General features: G+C 31.5%; 1 protein-coding gene and 1 long non-coding RNA gene across 2 annotated transcripts; both read left to right on the top strand.

Moving 5' to 3' along the window:
• The first annotated feature begins 837 nt into the window (after positions 1-837).
• On the top strand, positions 838-2,139 carry LOC110602586. The gene is made up of 2 exons (XR_002485993.2): positions 838-1,167; positions 1,553-2,139. It is a non-coding gene; the product is annotated as an uncharacterized LOC110602586 (long non-coding RNA).
• A 4,930-nt stretch (positions 2,140-7,069) lies between these two features.
• LOC110602057 lies at positions 7,070-7,974 on the top strand. The gene is made up of 2 exons (XM_021739484.1): positions 7,070-7,128; positions 7,293-7,974. The coding sequence occupies exons 1-2, from the start codon at positions 7,070-7,072 to the stop codon at positions 7,972-7,974; spliced, it is 741 nt and encodes a 246-aa protein (XP_021595176.1).
• The last annotated feature ends 4,556 nt before the right edge of the window (positions 7,975-12,530 follow it).

Raw genomic sequence — 12,530 nt, 5'->3', positions numbered from 1 at the left:
ATTCATGATCTCATTTCAATATATAATGTTAATTTTTTAAGTTAAAAAATTTTAAAATTTTTTATTTCAAATAAAAATTTTATAAAAAAAGAATTTAATTGAATTAAATTCCTATAAAATTTTTGATTTCAAATGGAAGGTATTATTATAATATCTCAAAAAAAAATTCAGAATTTTAATGAATAATCGTATTTTTTATATATTGAAAAAATACTTAATGAACTTTTGACATCAACTTACGAAGAATCAAGTCAATTAAACCAAACTAAATAAGTGGGTCGAATCCATGCTCAGAGTAGCAACAAAGGATCATTCCACCAGCATGGGCCCAAGCCCAGTACACTAGCAGTCTTCATCTCAGCCACGTCGTTTATGGTGCATCAAAAATCAAATTTAAACTTCAGAAAAAAAAGAATTTCATGATTAATGTAGATTATTTAAGTTTAGAAAAAGGATATATTTAAATTTAGGAAATATGAATTTAATGTGTAATATATTATACTATTTAAATTAAAAAAATAAATATTAAATATAAATTAAATATTATTTATAGTTAATAGGTTGATTTGTGATGCATATGCTAATTGGACCTTCAGTGTTTTTTTTTATCCAAACTGTGTTGTATTGTTGAGCTCAGCCCAATAAAGCTCCGAGTTGAATTGAGCAAAGGAATCTCAAAATCCCATAATGAGTTTAAAACATTGGCTCGTGAATACCACAGGGAAAGGGGCCCACAAAATTTGGAAGACTCAAGTCAAACTGTAGCTCCTTACAGGCTGGTGTTAATGCTAAAGACTATTCATCTTTGAAATTACAACTGCACAGGACATTTGGACAACGAAATATATAAGATATAATATGAGACAATTCTCGCTTGATATTCTTGACCTCTATAACTTCTGATCAATGATTGGATGCCTCTCTTCAAAAATCATTGACCTTCCCTTGCTTAGGTTTCATGTATATATGTGTATGCATGAACATGAACGCCCTACTGCAGAGGCCATGAAGATAAGGGGTTGGGGGAATCTTGTCGCAGGAGCGGTGGCACCTGCCGGCCGATTCATCGGAAAAGTGCCAGCGTCCTTTGACAAGACTCCCTGCTACTTCTTTGCTCGAACATTCATGTCATCGATCTCTTCTATGGATTGTTTCTTCAGATAAATTGTGAGTGTCTTTCACAGTCGTCTTCTTTCTCTTCATTGAACTGTGGTTCTTATCGTCTTCTCTCTGTTTTCTGCAAATGCACACTTACAAGCAAAGCAAGTCTCTTTCAATATCTGTTGTTTTTGGTGTTTGCTGTTTGATAATATCATTTGAATATATTTCACATGCAAACCCATATGTATGATATATTAAGTTTGATATTCTGAAATCCACATAATAGAATTTACAACAGCCGTGTAAGCTTGGGGGAGAGGAGGATATTTCTCTCATTTTATTCCTTTTCATTTGTTTTTCTATTACAATGTGCCTTTGTCCTACATATCCGTACGTACGAAAGTATCAAACATGTGCTCTCAATGCCAGATAATGGTTTAATTTTTTTCAGCGTGCGTGGGGCAGGGCTATGAAGTGACTAGATTTACAGTCCCTTCCCACACCACGTCACCGGACTGAGCCTGCAGTGGGTGGATCTGGGTTGTGAGTAACTTGGTCTACTCTGTGGGTTTGAATAGAAGCCAAAGATAATGGACTAGTCCGTTATGAAAGTTTTATAAATTTTGGGCCAGCACTGCTTTATTATATTCAGACTCATGCTTATACAGTGAAATTCAGCAGTCATCGAAAGTATAAGAAATCTATATTTTATTCAAGAAAACATTTTCTCGAAAAATATTTTTGGTATTTTTTAGTATTTGATGCCAGTATTTTAGTATTCAAGAAGTGTGGTCCTTGACTTTGTCAAACTAGATGTCGTTTTGACATGAATTATTATTAAATGCAAGTTGAAGAGATGGTTGGCTGTTTGATTCAAAAAAAAAAAAAAAAAGATGGTTGGCTGTCATGAAGATAATGAGAATCAATGGCTTCAACTTACTATTTGTATTTAAGTTCCATTCATCAATCTGATGATGTCAATGTATGAGATCATATATACGTATCTGAAAATGACTCTTATGTTTTATATTCAGCCTCTATATTTTTTTGGAAATTAATTTTGTAGAGAACAATTTAATTATATATATATATATATATATATATATATATATATATATATATATATATATATATATATATATATATATATTTATATTTATCTTTATTTTAAATTAGCGTTAGAATTCGATGGATTTTAATTTTTTTGAATAAATTGAAAATTAAAATTTTAATATTTATAAAAATCAAATTAAATTAATTTCAGACTAATTTAATTCGATTTTATTCGTTAAAATTTTTAATAAATTTTTTATTTTTTAAACTTTATTTTAAATATTTTAAAATTTATTTAAAATATTTCAACATTAGTTATAATCTAATCTCTTCATATTATCAAAAATAATATATTATTGTTATTAATCGATTCGATTCGATTTTATTAATTTTTTTTTTATCAAAATCGAACTGAATCGAAATAACTAAAATTTTTAAAAATAAAAGCCGAACTGAAATGATAAAAAGTTAAACTAAAATTTTAAATTAATTTAATTCAATCAATTTTTTTTATTTAAACAAAATACGGCTCATTCTTAATTATAAATGACTGTATTTCGTAATATTAATTATTTTAATAATTAATACTTAATTTAAAAGTGGTTACATCAAACATTATAAAAAAATAACTTTTTATAATTTATTCACTTGATTTCTAAATATTAATGTTTTTTATTGATTTAAAATATTAAACATTACTATTAAAATTAATATTTTCATATTTTAAGATTTATTTATTTTACATAAATAATTTGTATATAAAAAATCATTTATTGGTTTATCATTATTTATCATAATGTTTAAAAAAATAATGTTAGTAAGATTTATATATTAAAAGTTTCGTGATATTAATACAATTTTAAAAATTTTTAAAATTATTTTTAAGAAAATAAAGTAATACATTAAATGATTTTTTAAATGTCTCAAATATCTGTTTTAAAAAAAAAATGTCTCAAATATCAAAAAAAAATATTTTTCATAATATAAATAAAGCTTTAAATGCCCACTAAATATAGTTTGATGGATTCTCGTTCACTTTCGGAAAAAAGAATAAGGCTGCCTCCTACTTAATTTTTAAAATTTAATTTTTTTTTCTTTTTTTTTTTTAATATAAACAATTTGGTATTCTAAATTTACTGATTCGATTAATCTAAATTCGCACCGGATAAATTCATTAACACTACAAAAAATTATCAAAACACTAATGAAAATCACCAACAAACAAAGATTCGTTAGTGTCATTAACAGAAAGATTAACGGTATTATAATACGTTTTCTTCACTAACGGAAGCTTAAAACCATTAAGAAATCCATTAAAAAATTCATTAATGAGCACGTTAGTAACAATTATTGAAGAAAATGATTTGCCTAGCGGAAATTATCTATTAATGAATTTTAAATCCAAAATGATTTTATCCCCTCACCATGTAGAAATCTCCAAATCTCCACTGTGAAACCTCTAGCTACTTCTCCTTTGCCATTTCTAAAATCCCTATCACTAATATCACCGGACAACTGCACTCTTTCCTCTTGTTGGTAACTTTATTATTAGTTGTCCTCTTTCCTCTTGTTAGTAACTTTATTATCTCTCCCAAACCATCAATTGAAGGTAAACTTAATTATACTCCATTAATTTTTTTTTTATTCCCTCTATTATCATGGTTCTTCTTTTTGTTATAACTTGATGCTTACCTTTTGTTTTAATTTTCTGGAAATTTAATGACCTAAGTTTTCATGTATTTGTTCTTCAGTTGTGTGTAGTAAATTATGTTGTTCTTGTTTAAAAAATGAGGATGTTTGCCAATATTATTGGAGATTTAGCTTGTGCTGTTAGGAGGATGGGTAGCTCATTCAGTGGGCTATACTGTTTGGTGTTTATCTGTGGTCTATTTTTTTTTTTTTTTGGGAAAATAATATTTTAAAAAGAAAAATATTTCATTATTTCAAGGGTATGTGGTGTATAGAAAATTTTTTTACATACAACTGATTGACGGTCAAAAGAAAAATTAAAGTATTTCAAGAGACATTTTGGAAATGAAAAATCTATGACTCACAGCAAGGAACTCACAAGAGGATTATATGGACACATACTCATTGCGGCAGATCACTGCTATCCACAGCAGTGACTAATAACTATCAGAACTACATTAATTTACCACTTTCCCCTTCATTATCTATTATGTTCATGCAAAATTTGAAACTATTGTGCATACATTGAATAACATGAGTCTAAACGTTCATAATTTATACTCTACAGAATAAAAAATTACGATTTTTTAGTATTCTAAGGCCACAAAATAAAAGTTTAACTTAATTTTCAGTGTTAGGAAGTAATTAGGAGAAAATGATTCATTTTCTTTTAATTTATATTCTACATAATAATCTTTTAATTTGATAATAGTATAATCATTTTTAATAACTTATTTTTATTTTTTAGTGTATAAAAAATATTAGTAAGATTTATATAGTGAAAATTTATAAATATAAGAAGATTCTCAAAATCAAAAATAATTTTATTTTTTTTTAAAAAAAGTAATTATTCTCTTTATAAATGTAATTTTTTTATTAATAAAATTTTCTTTAGTGCCTAAATGTAAAAATATTTTTTATACAACAAACTAGCCTTGGATATTGTTGGAAACAGATTTTTATCATTTCGATTTTCTTTTTGGTTAAAATGTTTCAAATATGATTTTAAATTTAATTCTTAATATTTTTAATTAATGCATTTGAAAAAAAAAAGTGATTTTCTTAACAACTCTAATAGAAACAAAACCTCCGTTTCATTTGTTAAAAATAATATATTCAAAAAATATTTTTTATAAAATAACTTTTTTAAAAAAATTTATTTCCTATTACTTGGTTTTAAATTAAATAATAAAATACATTAATAAATTTTATATAATGATATTAATAAAATTTTTAAAATTTACACTTTTAAAGAACATAATTTTTTATTAAAAATAATTTTCTATAATTTTAATTTTTTATGCGTTCGAAATGTTAGACTTTAAAAAAAATATATATTTTTTTTAACTAAAAAATATTTTCATCAAATAAATATAATCAAGAAGTTTTTATATAAAAGGTGTGAAAAAAATTTATTTGTAAAGAGGCAGAAAAAATTATTTGTGAAATGAAAATAAAAAAATGTCATGTTAATAACAGGTGCCTGTCTGATAGGCGGTACAACAATTTTTTTTGTTTTTTTAAAAAAATTTGCATTCTACAGAGATCTCTGCCATTCTAATATATTTTAATTTTTTTTGACAGGTTGTCGCTCGCGGGGCGGTAAATTTTCAGGCGACAGACGCCTGTGATATCATTTTAGAAACATTAATAATGTACGGCAAGGACAACTTGCCCTTGCCGTACTTCTTTTAATATTATTAAATAATAAAAAATAATATTAATTATTATAATATATATATTTTTATAAAAAATTTATAATTAAAATTTTTAATATTACTTCAAATCCTATATTTTTAAAATTTATTAAATATTCTTATTTTTTTCTTCTATGAGCAAAATAATTTTTTATATATTTCTACCAAAGTATAGTAAAAAATTAAATTACTCTCCTTCTTTTGTTCCCCTCCTTTTTCATCAATTTTTCCTCATTTTCCTTCTATTTTTCTTCTTCGTAGATGATTCCTCCTCCTTTTTTTCTTCTTTGATTCTTTTTTTTCTTTTTCATTGATTTTTTCTCATTTTCTTCTTCTTTGATTCTTTTTTTTCATCTTCCTTAATTTTTCTTCTTTAATTCTTCTTTTTCTTATTTTTTAAGAAGTAGAAAGAGAAAAACAGAAAAGAATATTTTATTAACGGAAAGAAATAATAAGAAAGTTTTAATAGATATAAGAAAAGATAAGAACATTTTAATATATTTCTGAAAATATAGGGACTGACTTGTTAATAATAGTAATATCTAAATACTAAATAAGACATTTTATTTGAGAGTAAAATTGAATTTTAAAAATTTTCTCACTCATCTTTTATTTATTTTTAGTGGAAAAAAGCACGGAATAACTATTTCGTTGACGGAAAAAAAAGATAAAAACGTTTTAATAGATTTTTAAAAATGTAGAAACTGATTTGTTAATCAATACTTAAAAACTAAATAGCAACTCTCCTTTTTTATAATTTTAGTAATAATATAATAATTTTTATATTTATAAAATTTATTATATTATTACTAAAATTCGAGGAGAATGGTTAAATATTTAAAAACTCAATCTCACAGACTACCAAATCTCAACAATGTCTTCTATGCCTTTGCCTCCGTTTGTCATCTTATTATATATTTCCATATTTTAATGTCTTGTCTAATTTTTGTAGAGAAAAAAAAAACGTATATACTTTAAATTAAGGGATGCCAGTATAAATTTTGACACCATTTTATACCCTTTTATTTTTAAAGAATTAAGGGATATCATTATTAATTTGGATATAATTAAATAATAAATATATTATAATTATTTTTTGTAATACATTTTTATCATACTAATAAAACTCGAGCTCAAATTCAAAAATCTCGATTAAGAAGCTCCATAAAAATTATTATATTTTAAAAAAATATTATATTCAAACTAGATTAAACTTCAATTTGTAATAAACTCATTTATTACTTAAACAAGTCAATTTAAGCTTAAATTAAAAATTTACTTGTTAATAAATTCATTTAGTTTAAATTTAATTAATTTAAATTTTTAAACTTTTAAATTAAAAAAATAAAAAGTGACCTTACTAAAACTAAATATAATTTAGTTTTCAATTATATTATGTCATTGTTTTTGTTACCGGTGGATACTTGCAAAGATATCGAGACTATAATAAATAGTTTCTTTTGGGGCAAGGAAATGACACTGGTTGTGGTATAAGGTGATTTCGGTGGAAACGGTTTGTAGTTTCAAAGATGGTTGGTGGTTTAGGTTATCGAGATTTACAACAGTTTAATCTTGCCTTAGTTGCTAAGTAGGGTTGGATGCTTTTGAAATATCCTAATACTTTGGCTTCTAAAGTGTTAAAGGCGAAGTATTTTTCCATTTCGATTTTTTCCAGGCTCCTGTAGGTAATGGTCCGAGTCAGATTTGGAGAAGTATTTGTGCTTCTGGCTCTATTTTAACTTATGGTTGCAGGCGACGGATTAGGGATGGGCGTTCCACTCACATTTGGATTGACCCTTGGATTTTAGAAGCAAGTGATCCTTATATTCGGACTGAGGTTTTTGAGAACATGCCTTTTATTATGGTTTTCAATTTGATTTTGAATAGGACGTGGAATGCCAATTTAATTCGGACTCATTTTCAGCAGCATGATTCTGACAATATTTTGCATATTCCTTTGTCTCTTAGGGAATCTGATGATGATTGGTGTTGGGCTTTAAATCGAAAGAGTGAGTATGTTGTGAAGGAAGGCTATCATGTGGCAATGAAGGATACTCTTGCTTATGTATCTGATCATAGTTTTCCATGGAATCTCACCTCGAAAGTTGTTGTTCCAGCTAAGGTAGAGCTTCTTATTTGGCGTATTTTACAAAATGCTTTGCCTTGTAAGCATAATCTTCGAGTTCGTCATGTGGATACTGATGAGTGTGGCCCTATTTTTTGTATTGGTCTGGAAACAGACTTTCATGTTCTCCATCGTTGTTCTTTTACAAGATCTTATTGGTTGCTGTCAAATTTTGGTTGGGTATCTTTTCCTTTTCTCAACACTATGCTGCCTTATATTCTTACTTCTTTGCCTATGTCTCAAGGTGAAGAGGTTTTTATGTTGATATGGAGTTTGTGGACACACTATAATGATGTTATATGGAACTAGATTTTTCAACAGCCTATTTACATGGTTAGTAGGGCTAGAGTAATGTTCGAAGAATGACAGCCGGCTCGATTACATTTAGAGTTTCAGATTTTGTTACTAAACCACTAGTTGCCAAAGTTTGGCAACCTCCTCCCCTTGAACAGTATAAATGCAATATAGACGTTTCAGTACAGGCTAATGGTTCATATGGTTTGGGAATGGTGGTTCGAAATTCATTGGATACTATTGTGAAGGTCAGCTTATGGTCGTGCCTGGTTTAATGGATCCTCTATTGGGTGAAGTATTGTGTTTTAAGGAGGCATTGAGCTGGTTGAAGTCTAAAAATTATTTTCCAGTTTGTGTGGAGACAGATTGTGAGCTTATTGTTAATGTTTTGAGTTCTCCACACTTTGATTCTTCATATTTTGAGTTGATGATTAATGATTGTAAGGCTCTTCTTCATGAATTGCAGTATGTTTCGTTTGCTTTTGTTAGGAGATCAGCGAACCAAGTTGCTCATACAGTTGCAAGGGCGGTTGGTTTTATGTCTGATTTTATTTGGGGGATATGTCCTCCTTTATTTTTTACAATACATATTATCTTTGATATTAAAAATATAAGCTGAGCTCTCATTTTTTATTAAAAAAATAAAAAAATAATAAATATAGTTAAAAATTATAGGAATTAAGAATATAAAAATTTAAATTACTATTTTTAAGATCTCCTTAATTTTATCTAATAACTATCTATATAATATAAATAGAATTTTATTAAAAAATATGACAATTATTTATGAATAGTGCTATTTAATTTTAGTGTTACAAAATTAATATGTTAAAAATAATATAAAATATTTTTATAATAAAATATTAGACAAACGGGATATCACTTTTTGCTTTTTCTTTTTTACTAACCTGACTAAAATTTACTCGTAACTCTCCTTTCTCTATCCCACAATTATACCCCTTCATAAAAAGTTCAAAAAATCGAATTATACAAATTTCAGAAAAGAACTGATATTATACAAATAATTTATTTATTGTCACAAGGGCAAATTATATATATATATATATATATATAAGAGATATAAAACTAAAATAGAAACCAAACAAGATTAACTAGGGGCCAAACGACGAAAAGCAATCCCCTATGAATCTCAATAAGCCAATCCACAACTGCTCTAGGAGGGAAAGACATAAATTCTAACCGCTTCGGGCCATCAATAGCATGTTGGCTAGTTTATCTGTCACTGTATTAGCTTCACGATAGCAATGAGTCACCATCACTTGCCAAGAATGGGATATAAGGTTACGACATAACAAAATAATGCTTTGGAATCGCAGTTTCTCCATCTTTCCAATCTTTGTCACTAATTTAATAACAGTAAGTGAATCTACCTCGATGTGTATCTTTCGATAACTTTTATCCCATGCAATATGTAAACCATAAAAAGAGCAGTTAATTCAGTTTGGAGGAAGTTACAAACACCCAATCTCATTAAGAAACCTTCAATCCAAAAACCTCTACTATCCCGTAGGACACCACCACCACCACTAATACCCGAATTGTCTTTAGAAGCCCATTCGTATTAAGTTTAACGTAGCTATCACACGGCGGCACCTAAGCCACGACAACCTACCTACACTTTCGCTCATGAGGAGTATCCCAACTCAAGTAGAATTATTAATAAAATTTTCTTTAGTGCCTAAATATAAAAATATTTTTTATACAACAAACTAGCCTTGGATATTGTTGGAAACAGATTTTTATCATTTCGATTTTCTTTTTGGTTAAAATGTTTCAAATATGATTTTAAATTTAATTCTTAATATTTTTAATTAATGCATTTGAAAAAAAAGTGATTTTCTTAACAACTCTAATAGAAACAAAACCTCCGTTTCATTTGTTAAAAATAATATATTCAAAAAATATTTTTTATAAAATAACTTTTTTAAAAAAAAATATTTCCTATTACTTGGTTTTAAATTAAATAATAAAATATATTAATAAATTTTATATAATGATATTAATAAAATTTTTAAAATTTACACTTTTTAAAGAACATAATTTTTTATTAAAAATAATTTTCTATAATTTTAATTTTTTACGCGTTCGAAATGTTAGTGATGACCGCTGGATTTCTTCACCCCAGATCAGGGGCTTGACCACAGCCAAAGTCCCATAACGTAGAGGCCCACACACCTGATATGCACAACAAGCTTGGCTCATTCAATCTGCAAGGCCGGGCTTAACCAAGCTTCTTCATTCGGATCGGCCCAGTCCGCGACCAACAGGCCCTCTCCACTCAGGTTCAGCGTCCGGCCCGACTCTCGGCCCAGCCCAGTTTCCAGAGCCATATTCAGACAACCTAGCAGATCCGTTCGAGCGTACGCACGAGGAGAATCAGAGGCTGTTACGCATGGAGCAGGCGGCTGATACCCTCGTACGCCCGAATCTGTATGTCAGAGACGCGTGTCCCAATCATGGAAAGGCCTTTACACGTCACCAACAAGCATAGCGAAATGGATAAAAGGGGAACCCCCTCCCCAGAAAGTTTAAGTTTTATTCTCTCAATACAAAAACCCTTGTAAAACCCTATTCTATTGGATCTCAGATCATCAATTGGCGCCGTCTGTGGGAAACGAAGGAGATCTTTTCATCACCGGAGTTTTCACTTTCAAAACCCACTGAGATCCACGATGGCAAACCACCAAGAAAGTAGCCTTAACATTCCAAATGACCTGAGCTCTGCCCAAGATGGGCAGCAGTTCTCCTTTTCTAGCCCTACAACGTTGAATAACCAAATGCCTATTCCTCTTAATCCCTCGCCAAGCTTGGTAGGGAATACTCCCACCATGACCCTGTCTAACCAGGACATTCAAACCATGGCTCTCCAGCTACAGACTACTGCTCACTAGTTGGGGCAGATAATGCAACAGAGGGGCCTTAGCACCCCAGTGAATGCACTCCCAGTGGTGGAGGAACCCAGAACCAATGAACCCCGACCTACCTTTGACCGCCCCCAAACTAACAGCCGTGATACCGGGGAAGAGGAAGAACCGGAGGCCCGAATCCATGGGAGGAGGGCAAGAGAGATGATAGAAAATGAAGGGGCGGACAACTATTCTGCCGAAACAACGGAAACCGCAACAGAAGAAGAGGAATGCAGCTTGGAGGGAAGATCCGGTTCGGCAGACGAGAAAATGGACCAAAAGTTGAAAAGGTTGAAGGAGCAGCTCTTAGTCGAGCTAGGTAAGAAAGACCAGAGCCAAACCTCTTTGCCCACTTCTTCCCCTTTCTCAAAGATAGTACAGCAGGAGACCGTTCCCAAGAAGTTTATGATGCCGCCGATGGCGGCCTATAACGGAGCTGGTAACCCGAGAGAGCATGTCATGAACTATAAGACCTTCATGGAGTTGCAAACCCTGTCAGATGCCTTAATGTGTAAGGTGTTCCCAACAACGCTCTCGGGACCAGCGCGGGCGTGGTTCAACAGCCTGGAGGCCGGAAGCATTAAAAGTTTTAGAGATCTTGCCACCCGCTTCATCAGCCGGTTCATAGCCGGGGTGCCTGCAGATAGGAAGACGAGCTATCTGGAAACAGTGAAACAGAAAGAAGGTGAATCACTCAGGGAGTATGTTGCCCGCTTCAATACGGAGGCCCTGCAGATTCCCGAGCTGGATGAAGGAAAGGCGGTAGAGGCCATGCAAAAGGGGACAACCTCTGCCGAGTTCTTTGGTTCTTTGAGCAGAAAACCTCCGACCTCACTGGCCGAGTTGATGAAGAGGGCGGAGAAGTATATAAGGTAGGATGACGCCTTAGTGACGAGTAGATTTGCTAAAGGAATGGCAGGAAAAGAGAAAGCCCCGGAGGAGAGGAGGCCCGAGAGACACGAGAAGAAACACGGAAAGAGGCCTGAGCCGTACAAGCAGGCCTGGGAGAGAAGGGATCAAAGGCCCCCTCCTCCTCCTCGGGCTCTTGAACCAAGAGTGCTCCCTCCTTGGGTTCCCGAGAAACCAACCCCCCTCAACGCTTCCAGAGCCGAAGTGCTCATGGCAGTCCAGGATAAGGAGTTCCTCCAGTGGCCCAAACCCATGAAGTCGAAGGCAGATCAAAGAAATCCTAACAAGTATTGTCAGTATCACCGGAGCCATGGGCACGATACGAATAACTGTTTTCAGTTAATCGTGGAGATTGAGAGGCTGATCAAAAGGGGACACCTCAAAAATTTTGTAAAGAAACCAGAGGGACAGAGGCCTCAGCCTGGTCCGACAACTCAGACGCCTAGGAGAATAGGAGCTGGACCAGTGAATGATGGGTCCAGCGGGACCATCAACATGATTGTTGGAGGAACAGGAGGACGGATGAGCCGTCGAGGAAAGAAGAGAAACCGGGAAGGGGAGACCAGCAATAGTGAAGTCATGCAGATCGTTGAGCACTCTCCCATGACTATCGCTTTCTCCCCGGAAGATGCACAAGGCATTCAGATGCCCCATGATGATGCGCTCGTCATTGAGGCTGTCATTAATAATTTTCGAGTAAAGAAGGTTCTGGTAGATGACGGGAGTAACGTCAAC

This window comes from Manihot esculenta, chromosome 15, assembly GCF_001659605.2.
Source record: "Manihot esculenta cultivar AM560-2 chromosome 15, M.esculenta_v8, whole genome shotgun sequence".
NCBI classification, from domain to species: domain Eukaryota; kingdom Viridiplantae; phylum Streptophyta; class Magnoliopsida; order Malpighiales; family Euphorbiaceae; genus Manihot; species Manihot esculenta.
This window is presented reverse-complemented; position numbering and strand designations above follow the sequence as displayed.